The following is a 17484-nucleotide window of genomic DNA, read 5'->3' on the forward strand; positions in this document are numbered from 1 at the left end:
TGTAATTTATTATAAGGTTTTAAAAATCCACATCACTGCCGATCGCAGCACATGGCACGGCGAAATTTTAAGCTGCCCCTACCCATATGACGCAAATCACCCATATGACGTCACTGGGGCAAGCTATCCGATTGGCTGACCAGGGCGCGTGATCGATAATTTTTCCAACTCTATGGTAAACAAATGACGTTCGTAATAGTTGCAATGTTAGTTAATTTGTTTTTATAAAAAGAAAGTAACATAAAGAAAATGCACAAGAACAATTTTTCAGTACACTTACCGTATTTACACAATTGTAAGTCGACTCGAATGCAAGTCGATCCCCCCATATCGTGTGACAGGAAAAAAAAAAAAAAAAAATGAAGGAGAGCATACCCGACGGCGCATTCAATAACGAAAATTTATTAGTAGCTGACATGGTCACTGGACTACTCGTCTTCACTAGTGCTGCCATCGTCATCGTTGCTGCGGTCCCACAGCGCGTCGCAGTCCAGCGAAATTTCGCATGTGGCAAACGATCGCACCACGACATCTTGTGGAACAGCAGCCCACGCCGAATGCACCCAACCACACGCAGCCGTCAGGGAGGCTCTTTTGACAGGTCCGGTTGGCGTAATTTCGCAGTATTCTGCCGCCAGTTACTCGTACTCACGACGGAGCAGGGCCTTAAAAGGCAAAGGTCCGGGCTTGTTTCATGACCATGTCGCATTTCACTGGCAGGGACCGATCATGCATTTCAGCGACGTACGCCACAAGCTTAGCCTACAGCTCCAGAAAGCGTCCAGACTTCGGCAGGTGGGAAATTTCTCACTTGCCGTCACAAGTGAAAATTTCGCTTCGCTGCAGTCGCCACTCTCGCACCACCCGTTCAGAAACATAGAAATTGAGGACCACTGCGCAGTGATTAGTTTCTTTGGCGTAAAGGATGGCAGACCTCTTGAACGCTGCTGTGAACGAGTGCCAAACGATTAGTGGGCCTGGAGCACTCATGACTGAAGAAGCACGGAAGTAGCACGTAGCCGGCAGTCAAGTGGAACGCATCATACCAATGCCAATGCCTTTCAACAGAGAAAAAGAAACCCGTGAGCAGTATCTGCTCTTCCATGAACTACCGATACTCCCCGCAACCGCTGCCGTTCTGAGGGTGCCGCCGCAAATAGGAACAGCGGCGCTTCCATCAACTATCGACACCCCCTCCCCCATGATTTTTGTATGCACTGTAAAACTCGTAAAAATGTTGAAAAACCCTTCCAAAAAGCGAACAAACACGCGAGATAGCGAAAAGATACGGGTAGGGCCATAGAGCAAACATAAAATTCTAACTACGTTGTAGCTCCCGCTGGTCTCGCTTTTTTGGCGGGGACATGTTTTGGTTTCGATTGTAAGTCGACCCCCCAACTTCAGACTTTCAAATTTTAAAAAAGTGGTCGACTTACAATCGTGTAAATACGGTAAGCACTTCCGGCACACAGCAAGTGTCGTCTGCTTGTGTTACAACGTGCTCCGTCTTTGACGAGAGCTCCACCGTCAGTGTCGGTGTGTCTTTTCGCGAGCGCTATGATTCAACTTTGTTGCGTTGTGGACTGCAAACGTAGGGGCTGGGAATAAGTCAAGCTGCGACATCGTGTCCCCCTGCAAGCCAGTAGACGAGCGGACTGGCTGCAGTGCATCGGACTGCCGCTATCCGATCGGCACCAGGATTTGCACGATTGTGGCGATCACTTTACACCGGAAGATTACTAACGCAGTAGAGTTTCGCGAGTCCGGTATTAGGGTAAACGCAAGCGCAAAGGGGACAGGGCCTGGCCGTGTCCCCTTGCGTGTCGTATCAGGGGATGAACAGAAGTACAAATGTGAATGGTCTGCACGGTGCAGCCACCTGGTGGCATAGAGCTGAACCAGACACAGTAGCAGTAACAAAATGTATTCTTCTTTGCTGCTGGTGTAAATTTTTCGCAGGAGTGTAATCGTTAACACATTGTTTTTGTAAATCTTTAAAATGTTTTACACTTGGTTAGAGCAATATTAGCTCTTTCTTTGGCTGGTTAAGCTCTGCGCCAATGGGTGGCTGGACCGTGAAGACCGATCTGGCAGCTCACGTATGTCTACGCTAAAGTTCCTTCATCAGCTTGAGTTTATGCTTCCACCGTTCAGTCGAAACGTTCCGCTAGTGTGTGGTTAACGGAATACCAGACACGTTCGGCACTGCGACAGAATGCTCGCAACACACGCTGCTTCGATAGCTCTCGCTTGCGGTCGACAGCCAAGCGGCTAGCGGAGAGGTTCTGCGCGAGCGGGGACGGGCTCCAAAACAACCGGAAGTGGATGATGTGACGTCGCATCGTGACGCAGAACCAGTGAAGGCGGAGCTTAGCCCCGATGGCTCGGCGAACGAGTTGAGGAGGAAAAGCATGGCTAGGGAGGAGGGTAACTTGTAATCGCTTGTAGCTCCATTAATACGTAACGCTTCACTTAAATTGTGGTGTGAATGTTCTACTTAAGTTGTACCCTACGCGTCTACAAAATTTGTCTGAACCGTTTCAGGGGACTTTTAAGTAAGAAAATAAAAGAGCTCTATAATGTAACAAGTACCTGAATGTAATAAGCACCCAATTTATGTAAGAATATAGTATGTCTCCGCATTCATGATCAGAAAAAAATGGGACTTCCAGAATTCTCACAGATGAGCTTTCATAATGAAAGCGACGCGTCATCGCCGCCATTTGCACATTATAAGCCACAGGCACCAAGAAAACAGAAATGCTGCTATCACTTTCACAAGATTTTATATGAATGGGCATAAGACTTACCGAAATGCACGGCTGTGAGCGTGCCTGGCACTCTGTGCAGATCGCGAGCTCGGCACAACGTCAGAAACACTGGTGGCCGTATATGACGACACATCCAATGTAGAGTTGCATAAAATATCGTGAGAGTGATAGTATCTTGCAAAGTGATCGTAATCAAGCACAAAATGAACTCGTAGCAACGAGACTGGAGGCCATCTTTTTTGTATTCTCTTGAGCGTCGCGCGCATGTGTGAGTTGCAAAAGACATCTGGGGACTTTTGCTTCTCTGAATCTGCCTTTCCGTAGTACTACAGTACCATGGAGGAGGACGTGCTTTGCTCCGTTTGTTTCTAGCCGAGTTGGGTGGCGTCGCAGTGCATACCGTATTTACTAGCATAATGATCGCACTTTTTCATCAAAAATATTGACGCAAATTCAGGGGTGCGATCATTACGCGGGTCAAATTTCCCGTGAAAAGGAAAACATTTTTTTTTTTCATCCTGCGTTTGCTGCGGGATGACAACAGGTCAACAAATAGGTGGCTGCCGCTGTAACAGTGCGGGACACCAAAACAAAAATGGCGGCCGGCAGGGCAAGCCGAATGCGTCGAACAAGATTTTTTTTTTCTTCTCTGAGTACATTACGGGCATTGAAACAGTTTCTTCCGTATGAGTAATGAATAATATTGTTAATATTGGCAAGCTTGTGGCAGTGGCATGTGTGAGTTGCAAAAGACATCTGGGGACTTTTGCTTCTCTGAATCTGCCTTTCCGTAGTACTACAGTACCATGGGGGAGGACGTGCTTTGCTCCGTTTGTTTCTAGCCGAGTTGGGTGGCGTCGCAGTGCATACCGTATTTACTAGCATAATGATCGCACTTTTTCATCAAAAATATTGACGCAAATTCAGGGGTGCGATCATTACGCGGGTCAAATTTCCTGTGAAAAGGAAAACATTTTTTTTTTCATCCTGCGTTTTCTGCGGGATGACAACAGGTCAACAAATAGGGGGCTGCCGCTGTAACAGTGCGGGACACCAAAACAAAAATGGCGGCCGGCAGGGCAAGCCGAATGCGTCGAACAAGATTTTTTTTTTCTTCTTGAGTACATTACAGGCATTGAAACAGTTTCTTCTGTATGAGTAATGAATAATATTGTTAATATTGGCAAGCTTGTGGCAGTAACCTAGCCATGTCCACTTTGAGGGGACGGAAACAGAGACGGGCACGCTTAGCTGCCAGTGACATAGAAACACATGACGGGCATGCTTTGGAAACTGCAGCATTTGTCTTCACTACTCTGCTAATACGGCCCGTTTCCGCTAAGGGTGGGCGAATACCTTAGCTGTGTTACAAGTGTCGGCGTATGAATAAGGTACACTTCTAACGTATCAGTGTAAATGTGGCCACTATCGTTGCCGCTCGCAATTTGTTGTGTGCCCACGAGTGCAGAAGAGAATCGAAAGGCGCCTTTTTTGTTGTTGTTGACCACAGCCATTCTAAAGCCTACAAGTAATAAAGCCAAGGCAAGTTTGGTTGTAGTTTTTTTTTTTCATGGAAGTGCAGAAAGTGATGAAAGGAATGAACTAGGGCATCTGCTTAAGAATGTTTGGAATGTTTGGTGCAGACCGCTTGGTACGTCTTGAAGAGTCGCTTGCTAGCATTCGACAGCATTTGACAGATCGTAAGCGCAATCATCATTAGCTAGACTTGGCACACAACATATCGCTGCGGCAAGTTCGGGGTGCGATCATTACACGGGAAAGAAAAAAAGATTGAATTTTGACGACAAAATTCAGGGGTGCGATCATTACGCGAGTGCGATCATTATGCAAGTGAATACGGTAAATAATCAGGAATAAACGTGCTCTCTCAGTGTATTTTGTGTGGTAGTGGTCACAACGCTGCGCTCGTGATTGGGAGGTCTGTAGTACGAATCGCATGTTGAATAGGCATTCCTAATTTTTTTTTTTATTTGCATCATTACTATATCATTTCCCCCTTTGACTTCTGCAGTAGTTGTTCTTTATATATGCTTCCCCACCAAGCCTGACACGGAGAGTTTCTGCCAAGGGGAGCAAAGCGCACAGGGGGGGTCGGGTAGATGCCGTTCTAATGGCTCCAGGCCAATGTTGTTACTACGAATTCGTTTCGTTGTAAAATATTAATTTTCAGGTTTTACTTAAGTTCTTGTTAATAGCTGGGTTGTGCATGCGCAGAATGTGCCCATGTGGCACGCGTTCCTCCTGGTGTTGATGACTGTGGCACTGGCAGAGTACTGAAGATGAAGTGGCAAACCTTAGGCTATGTGTGCCACAGTGACATGGGCCACCCCATTGACAACAAACAACTGCTGCTTCGCCATTACAAACTCTGTATCACCTGTTATGGTCCCGTTTGGATGGAACTTTAAGCCACACTTACACAGGATCACTGTGCACGGGATTAAGCAAAGTGAGCTGTTCTCTTCAGTACCTAGGCAAATGCACATTAGAAGCAAGAGTCCCCAGCAAAAAGTCCCGAGATCTCGCAAAAGTCTCCAGCAAAGGTTGCCAGACGTCCCTCTGCAACTCGCGCATATGCATGACGCTCAGGCAAATACGAAAAAGAAGCTCTCGTCCCACAGCAACCTTGAAGAAAACATGCTCTGCCACCATCTCAGGATGGTAATGACACTGTCTGACGGCTATGACAGTACATACACTATTTCCAATGCTGAGAATGCAGTTTTGGTTTCATTTCCGATTGTAATGCGCGGGCAATTTTCGGAGGCATTTTTGGGAAATGTGCGTGTTAGATTTGTGCAAATAAGGTACTAGATATGGCAATTATTTTGTTGCCTCTAGAGTAATGCCTTCATAGTGCAGTTTTTTTTGGTTACTTCGTAAATTTTCCACCCTAAAGTTTGGTCCAGTGAGGATTATGGTGTGCCTCATCGCTTTTCCACAAGCGTTCCCCTTTCCTTCAGCCCCTGCTCCTCTCTGCTCCCCGCCTGTGGTGCGATGGGGTGACGGCTGGGATGGGCTTAAAATGTTGCTCCGCATTGTGAGAAGTTTCCACTGAACGGTTTTTGGCGGGAACTGAGCCCTCAACTCTTCTGGTCACGCATGACTGGTTCAGAGTGGTCTCTGCACTCACTCTTCTAGCCGCGCCCATTGTGCCCACATCGAAGAGAAATTTCCAGGACAGCGAAAGGTGCATACATGCTTTTTTTTTTATCAAACAGCCCCTTAGGAATTGCTTGAACATAAGCTTGTCCACAGTGCCTTCTACCTATGGTGAGTCCCTAACTTAGATTGCTCCTTTCCAAACTCTAAGTTGAAGAGTGGTGCCCAGTGCTTGTGCATGGTCCTATACTCAAACAGGCCACACTTGTTGCTAGTACTGACAAAGATTTCCCCGTATTCTTGCAAACAGGCCCTTTGGTCACTGCGAGAGTACACAGCACAGCCACGGGGAGCATTCTTCCTTTTCTGTTCTGTTGTGCAGTGGGGTGCTCTCCTTCCGTAGCAATATACTAGCTGCGCCTCTTCTGTGTTATTTGCCCTTGGTGTGGGAACCTTTGCTTCACATGACACCCAGGACTGGAGAATTTGCACAGTGTCAGATGTCACAAGAGGTTAAGTGCAAATAAACCCGTCCTTTGTTAACTTGGACACTACTGTGCTTCTTGTAGTGCCACACTCGGTGCCCATTGGAGGCTGAGCACACGCACACAGCAGCACACAGTACTCGCACAGCAACAGCTTACATGGTCCTGTGGCTCGCTAAGCTCAAACTTGGGATGGTTAGTACTCCTTTGAAAAGTGTAGAGCCACCACAGTCTACGCAGTTAAAATACATGCCAATGGACTGACCTATATGGTTTGTCGTCAATATGCACTCGCTGATGCATCTTCAATGCCCACCTGTCCGCAGCAGCATAATCACCTGCATGTGTCACAAGAGATTTCTGCATTGGACTTTTCAAAACTGAATAGAAAAAGAACTGCAACATCGGAAAAAGAGACAAGTGTAACACTTCAACCAACTCACTGGTTTAAGCAGAAGGTGTATGGTGGCCTGCATCCAAACTATGCTGCCCTAACAAGGTATTTTGGTATATCCTACATGCAAAATAAAGCATGCTTAATTTTGTGAAGGGAGATTAACAACAAGCCTTTGACAATTAAAACACTTGTGCTCCAACCATTTAAATTACAGAAGAAGCCTGTTCATTCAGTATTACCTGAATGTTGAACTATCAAATGAAATGAGTAAATAGTTAAAGCGGCCATTGTTTAATGACCCAAAGCTACACAGTGAGGTCTACGAGGGATGCTGTAGTGAAGAGCTCCAGATCCATTTTGACCACTTCCAGTTATTTAGTAAGCACCCAGCAGCATACATGAGAATTTGTGCGTTCCAAATCAATCCAAGATCTTCTGCATTGAAATAAAATTAAATAACAATGAGGGAAAAGCCCACACCTACCAAAAGGCAAGAGCAGGCAGAATGCAACCACTATGGCTAAGAATCAAGCACTGTGCCTAGTTCACAGCTCTATAGTGCCATAACCAGTGAGCTACCCAGCGGATAACCATTGTGCAGCCAAATATACCTCCAAATTAACTCATTTGGTACAGCTACAAATGTGCTCATTTTCGATGTTTTTATGCTTTAATGTTTTATTTCGAGATGCAGTGGTCCGTATACCATGCTAAATAAAATTGTAGCCCGATCACTGGTGTTTTGAATAGATGCAAAGCAGTTATAATTGTTCAGACAGTCCTTGAGCATTCTTGTGTGAAACTTCAAAGAAGCACCTTAATGAACACAAATGAAAGTAATAATATGCAATTTTTAGCATAATTACTGAGAGTAAGAAACTCTTAAATATACAAGTTGTGCACCTCGCTCCTAGTTCCCAACTTTTAAAGTCAGATCTTGCATAAGAATTATTGTGGAGATTTAATGGCATCAATACTAACAATAGTGATGCCAATGCTATGTGGGAAAGCAGTAGCTTCGCAAATGTGAAAACTGGCAAGTTATTGTACAGGGAGCATATGCTTTTAATGATTGCAGCAGGCACTTGGTTTGTTTGTTAATGCATTCTTTATGCTCGCAAGGCAATGGTTGTCAGGTTCTAAGACCCACGTCCGCCCTTAAGAAAAAGTAAGGTAACTTACACTGACTGCAGCTGAACGGTTTTTCCCCCGAATGCCTTCGCCGATGATTGGCCATTTTGTCTGACCGGCTGAACTCTTTTGAGCACTCAGGACACTTGTAAGGCTTTTCTCCTGTATGGATGCGGCTGTGCCTTCGCAGATCCTTTCTATATCGGCAAGTAAAGCTACACCCTGGCTGGCTGCATCTCAAGATGGCATGTTCGACAGAAGCCTGCTCTGGTCCACGCTGTCTCAGCGTACCTGCAAGGAAGTTCATCAGATTTATTGTTCAAAGAGAACATCCCTCCTGTAGGTGCAATAAGAGAACATAGAGGAGCTGCTATAAGCTAATGAACATTTTTAGGATGCATGCCTATGAAAAAACAACTATGGATTGGTGGTGCCACCAACTCCAGTGCAATATGCACTGTACAGTGGCAACAGAAAAAGATTAGCACAAGTGATCAGTGATCGCAGCAGCAAAATTACAATATGCAGCACTGCAGCTGAAGACATACTGCTAGTAAGACTACCAAGCCGTTCCCATTGCTCGCTCTCAAGGGTAGTTCAGTTGACAGTTGCAGCTTAGGAAGTATGACGGCTGGCCAGTACACGAACACCAGATGGAAAGGTCCTGATATGGAAGCACAATTACTCGAACATTCTTGTAGACAACTGTCAACCGGCCCCAAGTTGCAAACATGGGAAGACCACAGCACCTGCGCTATTTGCCTGTTCCTGGTTGGCAACATTGCGTAACTGGTTGGCAACATTGCCACTCGGGTTGTTGCACATTTGTGTAAATCTTTTTTCATCGCCACTGTTCAAATATTTATTCATTTGTAACAATGGTCATAGACAAGTTCACCAGCCAAATAAATTATTTCACCTCAATAGAAACAATGGAACATTTGTACTACAGTTGAACCTCAATATAACGAAATTTTTGATATAATAAAGTATTTAACTTTTTATTCATCCATAGAACACCATGTATTTCGAACTTTAATATAACAGTGTGTTTATATATGATTTCAATATAATGAAATTTCACTGCCGCTGCCAAGGGATAATAAGGCAATAAGTGGAAACTGCCACGGATGCAGATGGTCAAATGGTTGAATTACATGCGGCTGCTCATGAATGCATCTCTCAAATCGCGCAACGTTTGAGAGAGAGTGGCTGCCAAAGCGTAGCAGCAAGACCCTCTCGCCGTCATGCTCCATATAATGTCCGCATCCAATAATACCATATAGCACCTTCCACGCTGCATGCTGTGGGTGCGAAGGAAAAGCATGTGAGTGTGAGCTGAAAAGGTTGGTGGCTTTATGTGCATAGTCTTCCCACGTTGGGGGTGTTAGATATGGAGCTGTTTCCTGCGCCTACTTCGAGTTCCCCCAGACCACATCGAATCGCAGCACAACTAACTGAGAAGCGCAGAAACACGGAAAGCCCATTCCAGAGGAGCGCTCGAGCCAACAAGTTGAAGGCCACAAGTTCACGTGCAAACAAGTTCGTACGCCGCCGGTAGCTATTCACTGCTTGACCCTTCTCCGCCTTTGAAGAGCGCATTGCAAGTCTGCAAGGCAAGACCGCAGAGAGCCGCCGGGTGTGACACCGCGACACGGGCGCCAACCATTGGCCGAAAATGGCGTCATCTGAGCGGACTCTCCCATTGGCCGAACATGACGCGACTTCCAGTCCTCGAAGGGTTTAAAAGGAGCATTCCAGAGATTCTGGAGCATTCCCTTGATTGACCTCTCTCGAACTTCTTGCCGCGGGCCGCAGCGTCCGAGTTGCTGCCGGCCCGTAATAACTGTAGGACTGTTATTTGACTCTCACCTCTCTGTATATAATGTAAAATAAATCCTCCAAGTTTGTTTTTCATCCCGAAGTCCGTCCTTCAACTCCTACAACTGGTGGCAGCGGTGGGATCGCCTCCGAATGGAACAGCTGGTGGCAGCGCTACAGATCAACCTTCGTCGAGAGAGATCCTAAGGAACCGGGAAGAGCGAAGAAGTGAGAGCCTTCGTCGAAAGAGGTCCGAAGAAACTGGGAGTGCCGAAGAAGAGCCCGCCTTCGACCCAGGGAGTCCGGAGGAACCGGGAACAGCGGACAAATGAACCGGATGGCAGGGTACTGCAACCGTAAGTGAGCGCGTGGTTTTTTTCCTTTTGATTCGCCAGACTCAAATGTTGTGTGTTCATTTTGATTGTTCTGGGAATCGGGAGTTTGTTGCATTGTGTGTTTGCACAAATTAAGGAAAACAGTTCTAACCACCTGTTGGGGCAGCTGCCATGGATCTTAGAAGGTTGACGAGGTTAGACTTGTTGTTGGTGTGCGACGATTTGGGAGTTGAGGCGGACGAACGGATGAAAACGCCAGCTATCATAAAGGCGATTAACGATAGTGGCAATGATGACAAAAGCATTGAGCTTGCTTGGGAGGTGGTACAGGAACCACGGGAGCGTGAGCGTCGTGAACGTGTGCGTAAGCGTCGTGAACGTAAGAGTGAGCGTAAGCGTGAAGAGCGCGAGAATGAACGGAAGCGTGAGCTTCAAGAACTTCCTCTTAGGCGTGAGCGTCACGAACGTGAGAATGAACGCGAACGTGAGAATGAACGCGAACGTGAGTATCAGGAACGTAAGCGTGAGCGTGAACAAAAGTATGAGAGAGAGAAGGCAGCACTGATCAAAGAGATACAGTATTGTGATCAGTTAATGGCACAGAGACAACGGCTGTCTGAGAATTCTGTAGGTAGTACAGAGCGAAAGAATGAGGCAGCATCGAGCGGATTTTCGCCAGAAGCCGACGAGAAGAGTAGTGCCTGTGAGATTGGCTGCAGATTCATAAGTGAAGGGAAAAGGCTAGCTGCTAACGATGCCTTAGTGGCAACAGAGGCCGTTAAAGGCCGCAAGGAGAGCGACGAGGTGCTGTGCCAACAGATGACTGTAGAGACAGCTAGGCCAGCTGCGAACAAATTGGCACAGTTACTGCGCGTGTGCATCGCTGGTAATGTTAGCGAGGTTGCTAGCGAAGAAAAGGGCACTGCTGACCCGACAGACGCGAGCACCCATGTAGAGCCAGATATGTGTGCAGAAGTGAAGTGCGAGCTGGACGATGCAGTTGAGAATAGTTCTCGGGGTGGCGAGCTCCGTAGCTCACGAGAGAACAACTGCATTGTGCAGGGATCGGTGTGGCTCTCCGCCAGTCTAGATAGCCCAGATAGGGATGATTCAGTTATTAATCATTCGGACTGTGCGCGTGAGACAGCGACCAATACCGACGGGCTGTGTGCCGATGCACAGCGTGAGCTGGGCAATGTAGTAGAGGGCAGTTCGCAAGAGTGCGAGTTGTCTAACTCGAGTAAAGCCTGCTGCATTGTGCCAGAGTCGGTTGAGCTGTCCGCCAGTCGAGGCAAAGTGAGAGTAGATTTAAATGTAAATCACTCAGACTGTGCGGGTAAGAGACCGATCCGGGCCGACGAAATGTGTACCGGCCAGCACGAGGCACGAGAAGGCGACATGAAAGCGAGTGCAAAGAGAAAGCGCCGTAAAAAGAAGCGCGGTAAAGACCGAAAGACGGTAACTAATGTAGCGCCGCCAAAGATGGCGAGAAACCCAAAAGGGCACGGCGCGAGGAAAAGGGTGCGGTCGTCACGGACCATGTTGACGCATCCAAAACGTTCGAGCCACCGGTCAAAGGGGGACCGCGAAGCATGTTCTGCACGGACGCGGACAAAGGGCACGGGGCTGTTAAACACCTCGTCGTTCCATAGTTCTTTTCATAGCTCAGCGTGCAGTACGAAGAAGTGCAAGGTGGCAGGACGAGACCAGGTGGGGAGTAGCGACGCGGTCAATCGAGTTTGTGAGGAAAGCGGGGCGCCAGGACGCAAATTGGCAGGAGACCGTAACGTCTTGGGGGAGCTGATAGTGAGTCAGCCCTTTTGTTGTTCCTCGGCAGCCAGCGTAGCTTTCAAACCACGACCACCTCGAGTCCGACTCAAAGTATGAGTCAGACATAAGCGCTTGGAAAGGGAGGCCAAGAGCGCTTCCGTAGAAATGAAGTTTGTTTTTTATTTTGAGCATCGGAAAGTTTTCGCGAATTGAGACTAGGATTTCTTTCAATGTGTAAGGTTTGAGCTTTGTTTGTGTTTTCGTTTGAGAAGCTCCAAGATTTGAAAGATGAGGTTTGTGTAAACATGTAGTCTCGCGAGTGTTAATTAATGAGTAAATAGGCTTTCTTTTTTCTTGTGTGCAAGTAACCTGAGTGTCAAGGTTATCGTCGAAAGGCCTATGGTAACGCGCGTGTGTTCTAGTTAACCTTCTTTTTTTTATAAGCGTTTTTTTATTTTCTAAGGTTAACCGCGTAGGTTTTCAGTAAGTGCCTGATTTGCACGGAGAAGCGTTCTAAGTTCCATTAGCGCGTGTCCTGTGTGGACGGAAGGAAGCAGATTTATGACTGGGTTGCTCGTGTGTGTTGTGAGGGCAGCCGTATTCTGACTTCTCAGATAAGTATGCGTGGAACGAGTTATTAAAAGACGCATTATTTTAAGGGTTCTGCGGAGTGTGCAAGTCCCGCAAGTTTAATTGTTCGTTTAAGTCACGTGTCCTGTAGGACTTTCAGGGAAGAAACGTGAGTAAGCGTAAATGAAAAGTTTGCCTACAACGCAAGTACGCGTTCTGTTTAGTGACCACAAGGCTAGTGCGCTTGTGATTACGTACTTGTGAGGTTGACCAGATTGTTCAGTGGCACCAATACGTGCGATAAGTACGCCACTGCGATAGATTGGAAACATGCTGTCCGTGTAGTTAGGCCATTTAAGTTATGTTTGGCTGTTTTCATTTGTTGTTTGCATCGTCAACGACACTTTGTTTTGCAACAACAATAGTACTCTGGTCTTGTCGGCATTGGAAGAGAAATGGATAGCTGTTTGGAAGGGTGGTTGGAACTGCTTTGTCAAAATTGGGGAAATAAAAGATCAGGGTTGATTTTGACTCAGTAATAGCCTGGCGAGTCAGGGGTGAAGAGCCTGCGCTTACGCGTGGTGCAGCGCTGTGTTGTTTTGTTTGTTTGATGTATGTTCTCCAGGGCCCAAGATGCCGAAGTTCGTCAAACGAGGCTCGACACCAATACCCTGCAGGTTCTTTCAGCGTTCCTCATGACCGGCGAATTGAGTTCACCGGCCATTCAGAACAACCGGGGCGAGGACGAGCTGTTAGATATGGAACTGTTTCCTGTGCCTACTTCGAGTTCCCCCAGACCACATCGAATCGCAGCACAACTAATTGAGAAGCGCAGAAACACGGAAAGCACATTCCAGAGGAGCGCTCGAGCCAACAAGTTGAAGGCCACAAGTTCACGTGCAAACAAGGTCGTACGCCGCCGGTAGCTATTCACTGCTTGACCCTTCTCCGCCTTTGAAGAGCGCATTGCAAGTCTGCAAGGCAAGACCGCAGAGAGCTGCCGGGTGTGACACCGCGACACGGGCGCCAACCATTGGCCGAAAATGGCGTCATCTGAGCGGACTCTCCCATTGGCCGAACATGACGCGACTTCCAGTCCTCGAAGGGTTTAAAAGGAGCATTCCAGAGATTCTGGAGCATTCCCTTGATTGACCTCTCTCGAACTTCTTGCCGCGGGCCGCAGCGTCCGAGTTGCTGCCGGCCCGTAATAACTGTAGGACTGTTACTTGACTCTCACCTCTCTGTATATAATGTAAAATAAATCCTCCAAGTTTGTTTTTCATCCCGAAGTCCGTCCTTCAACTCCTACAGGGGTAGCATGCGGTAGCGTGATCAAGTGTGCTGTAAGATAGGGAGTGGGAGGCAGGCGAGCATGCTTCTCTTCTAGCTTGGTCACATGGCTGTCAGTGTGGCTGAGCGCATGCGTGGCTCTATCTTGGTGGTATCTGAGGTGGGTGCAAAGTCAGGGTGACCTGATATGGCCTTGGCTTCATGTGCGCTGTGCTCCCGCAAGTTTAGGGATGAAGGTTGTGTAATCTTGAGTATTGGAGATGCATTGAAGTGAGAGGCAGACAAAGCATTCGCTTCACTCTGCTTGCACCCTTCCTGATAGCGCCGTCCCACTGCGGAGACACTATCAGTAGCAACATCGGAGTAGATGCAAAAGCTTTGCAGGATTTGCTTCGTACTGCCAATGTGAAGATATCATCAACATGACATGAAACCGCAGCTTTGTACACCGACTATCAAAGTCAACAAAGTGACTTTTTGTTTCATTGAAATTCTTTTTTTTCTATTGCCAGATAATTAAAACATTTTGCAGTCCTTTCTGTGCAAAAAAAATCCGTCGGCGACTGCATTTATTTGCATAAAAGGCCGAATTTCAGTATAATGAAGTAAACTGCCAATTTTACTGACTTCATTATATTTGAGGTTTAACTGTATTTGCTAACACAAGATTCAGTTCTGTTATTCTAGCTGTACCAAAATTAATGGTTAGAAGGCCTGGTGGCGTAGTGATGCAAACTCCGTTTGATGTGAAAGCATCAAATGGCCTATTAAGTGAAAAAGCTGGCGTTGTTTGTAGCAGTGAGACGGCACGTAAATTCCCACTGGCTGCGATGCCACGTCACAAATGTGCCTCAATGGGGCAGAGCGGACGAATCGGAACACCTGCTGCTGCAGCGGTGCACCAGGTGTTAAATAAGGAAAGAGGGCGTCACCGCAACACAATGTCACCAGAGCGCCTCGATGCAGCAGATACAGCATTGCGATGCTGCGTGCAGATGCTGTTCTCTGGTTGCTTGTGTTATCCGCGTGTTCCTTGTCCATACAAGCTCTTGCCTGCATTCTAACTGCACCCTGGCATGGGCAAATCCTGAACGCGCCAAGAATCTCACAATGCGCTCGCTTGCTTGCCCGTGGGGAGTTCATAACTCAAAAGACCGTTCAGTGGCGTTCAATTGGACGTTACTGCTTTCACATTCACAACTCATAAGAAGTGCTTGGATGTCCTTGGATTTTTCCAAGAAGCCCGTAAAGTACCCACAAGAACCCCTTATGTGACTCTGCACAACCACAGTAATGAGCCTATTCTCTAAATTTTTTCTCTGCTACCTAATTTTGTTACACATTCTGGATCTAATGGTACACCTGTGTACATAAAACACCTGTGTACAGAAAACAGTCTCATACATAGGCAGCCATGGTGCAGGAAAGAATGAAGAACTTAAAATGTCCTGATAAGTTAAATGTCTTCAACACTGATCACAGCTACTGCAGTGAATGACTGTGCACATTATCCCTCTAACTAGACACACAACGCTCAGTAAACACAATGTTCAGCAGCTATCAGCCAGTGCTGCTTACTGAATACAACTGCTGCTAGCTTGGTTTCAGCTTCACACACTACACAGGCGTGCAGGCATGGTGGTGGCTACTTGTTTTCAGTGGTACAAACTGCCTGCTGTAGAGCACTTACAAGAATATTCATTTATTAGTATTAAATTCAGGTAACTTGCAAATTCCCACCTATCACATGTTGCCATTCCCAGCTAGTAGAACATTGTGGAACAGCCATAACACGCAACTTTCTTGTTTTAGTGAGAAAGAAGAATAAGGGAGACTGAGGTGCTCGACCCTCAGTAACAACTACATGAAGCCAACAGACAAAAAACAAGAAAGTGGACATGGGAACAGCCACTGCCGTAGCTCAATTGGTAGAACAACACACGTGTCACATTGCGGGTTTGGCTCTACCAGCAGCAAGTTGTCTTTTCTTAGACTTAAAGTTCCCTTCTTATTTATTGAAATCATGATGCTTACTGCAAATATGGCCCTCATTCATAATTAATTTTGCTCTTCAATTTAAGAAAATGATTGCTTTTCCCTAATATTTTCTTGGATTCATTGTCTGTTGGCTTCATGTGGTTGTTTCTTGTTTTGAGGTTGTACAGACACCAAGTTGCATAAAATCACACTATCAGAATCAAAAGTCTTACCACAATTTGTTGCCTGGCCAGAAACAGGCACGCCCACAACAGCTAAAGTAGCATTACTATCAGATGTAGCAGCGCTGGCAATGCAAGCGCTGTGCATCGTGGTTTGTAGTGTCCAAGGAACATCTCTGGACAGTGTGGCAGCCTGTGGAACAACAGCAGGGTTGGCTTCCTCAGCAGACCTGTATGCAGAAAGCACAGGGCTAGCATAAGGTGTCCCATAATTCCCTCAGCTACCACTTAATTATGTCTGTTTAACCTTTACCCCCCTCACTGCAACTTTAACATCATTATTAGCACACAGTAAGAGAACAAAAAATTTTTTTAATAATTTTAGTGAGCCTGTGGAGCATCAGGCCAAATAGGAAGTCTCAGCAGTTTTAAATTTAGGGGGAGAGTGCACCCAGAAGATGATCACGGGAAGGCCAATTGTGTGTCTCAGTCTTGTGCTTGCTTGTGAGACAACTCTGGGAGACAGAGCACGGTTTTGGGGAAAGTAGCTATGGCGAGCTAGCCATATTTGCCATGTTCCTACCAGGGCAACAGTTCTCAGAGATCAAGCTTGACGCCATCATCACATGTAAGGTGGGGATGGGGGCACAGGAAGGCCTTTTGAGCCCCGCAACTGGTACCATATGTTAGCAAACATTAATGCAACATATCTTATGGGAGAACCAAGACTTTTACAAAGATTTCACTCTACAAAAGCTTTATTTGCACAGCCATGGACATGTTTTAGGCCAAGCTATGTGCAAGACAAGCTGAACCACCCATATCCTGTCATTCCCACGATTTCACGGCACAGGTTGTGGTGGCCAGATTTTTCTCTATTTAGTATTGTAAGAGACTCAATGGCTAAAGAACTCCAAGATGTCACAGCTACATGGGTTCAAGCTGCAGCTGAAAGCAATCCAATTGCAACACGGGCTTAAATGATCTCACAGACTTACTCTGAAAGATAACTCAAGAATGTCCTCACATGCAAGAAGTGGTCAAGGCCGATTCGGGCAGTGGCAGCATGACTGAACTGCCAATGGAAGTGCACTTTTGCACAGCCCTTCACACTAGTCAATGTGTTAAATATGCTGTTGTATGCAGCTCAAAATAAGTGTGCAATGCTCCTTCAAGGGGTGTACGGTAGCGCAATTAAAAGACAGGACAAAAGAAGACACACAAGTACACACACAGCAAGTCTTCACCATTTTGCTGTGTGTGTACCTGTGTGTCTTCTTTTGTCCCGTCTTTTAATTGCACCACCGTACACCCCTTGAATATGCATTACCAACAAGCCCACATTGCAACCCTAGCAATGCTCCTGTACTTTTAGTACATGGAAGTTTCAAGGGGATATTTTCTCTGTCAGATAAATGCAATAATTCAGAATATATGGGTTCAATGTGAGTGGGCTAGACAATTTGTGATACCTCTAGACAGCGTTATGTGCTATGGTCTCTATTTTTTTTCCTGTGTGCAACAGAGTGAATGTACCAAAAAAAAAAAAAAAAAAAAAGATCAGAAGCATTGCCAAGTACACTGGGTAACATCTGTATGGAGGACACTTAGCAATTATATCAGTGTACAAAA

General features: G+C 46.4%; 1 protein-coding gene across 1 annotated transcript in view; it reads right to left on the reverse strand.

Moving 5' to 3' along the window:
* Positions 1-17484, reverse strand: part of LOC142557638 (uncharacterized) — a 65772-nt gene that overhangs the window by 31806 nt on the left and 16482 nt on the right. The window contains exons 4-6 of the mRNA XM_075669618.1: positions 15904-16082; positions 7959-8198; positions 6645-6717 (exon numbers count right to left, since the gene is read on the reverse strand). Coding sequence (XP_075525733.1) covers positions 6645-6717; positions 7959-8198; positions 15904-16082 — 492 coding nt within the window. The remainder of the gene's footprint in view (positions 1-6644; positions 6718-7958; positions 8199-15903; positions 16083-17484) is intronic.

The sequence above is a fragment of the Dermacentor variabilis genome, chromosome 1, assembly GCF_050947875.1.
Source record: "Dermacentor variabilis isolate Ectoservices chromosome 1, ASM5094787v1, whole genome shotgun sequence".
NCBI lineage: Eukaryota > Metazoa > Arthropoda > Arachnida > Ixodida > Ixodidae > Dermacentor > Dermacentor variabilis.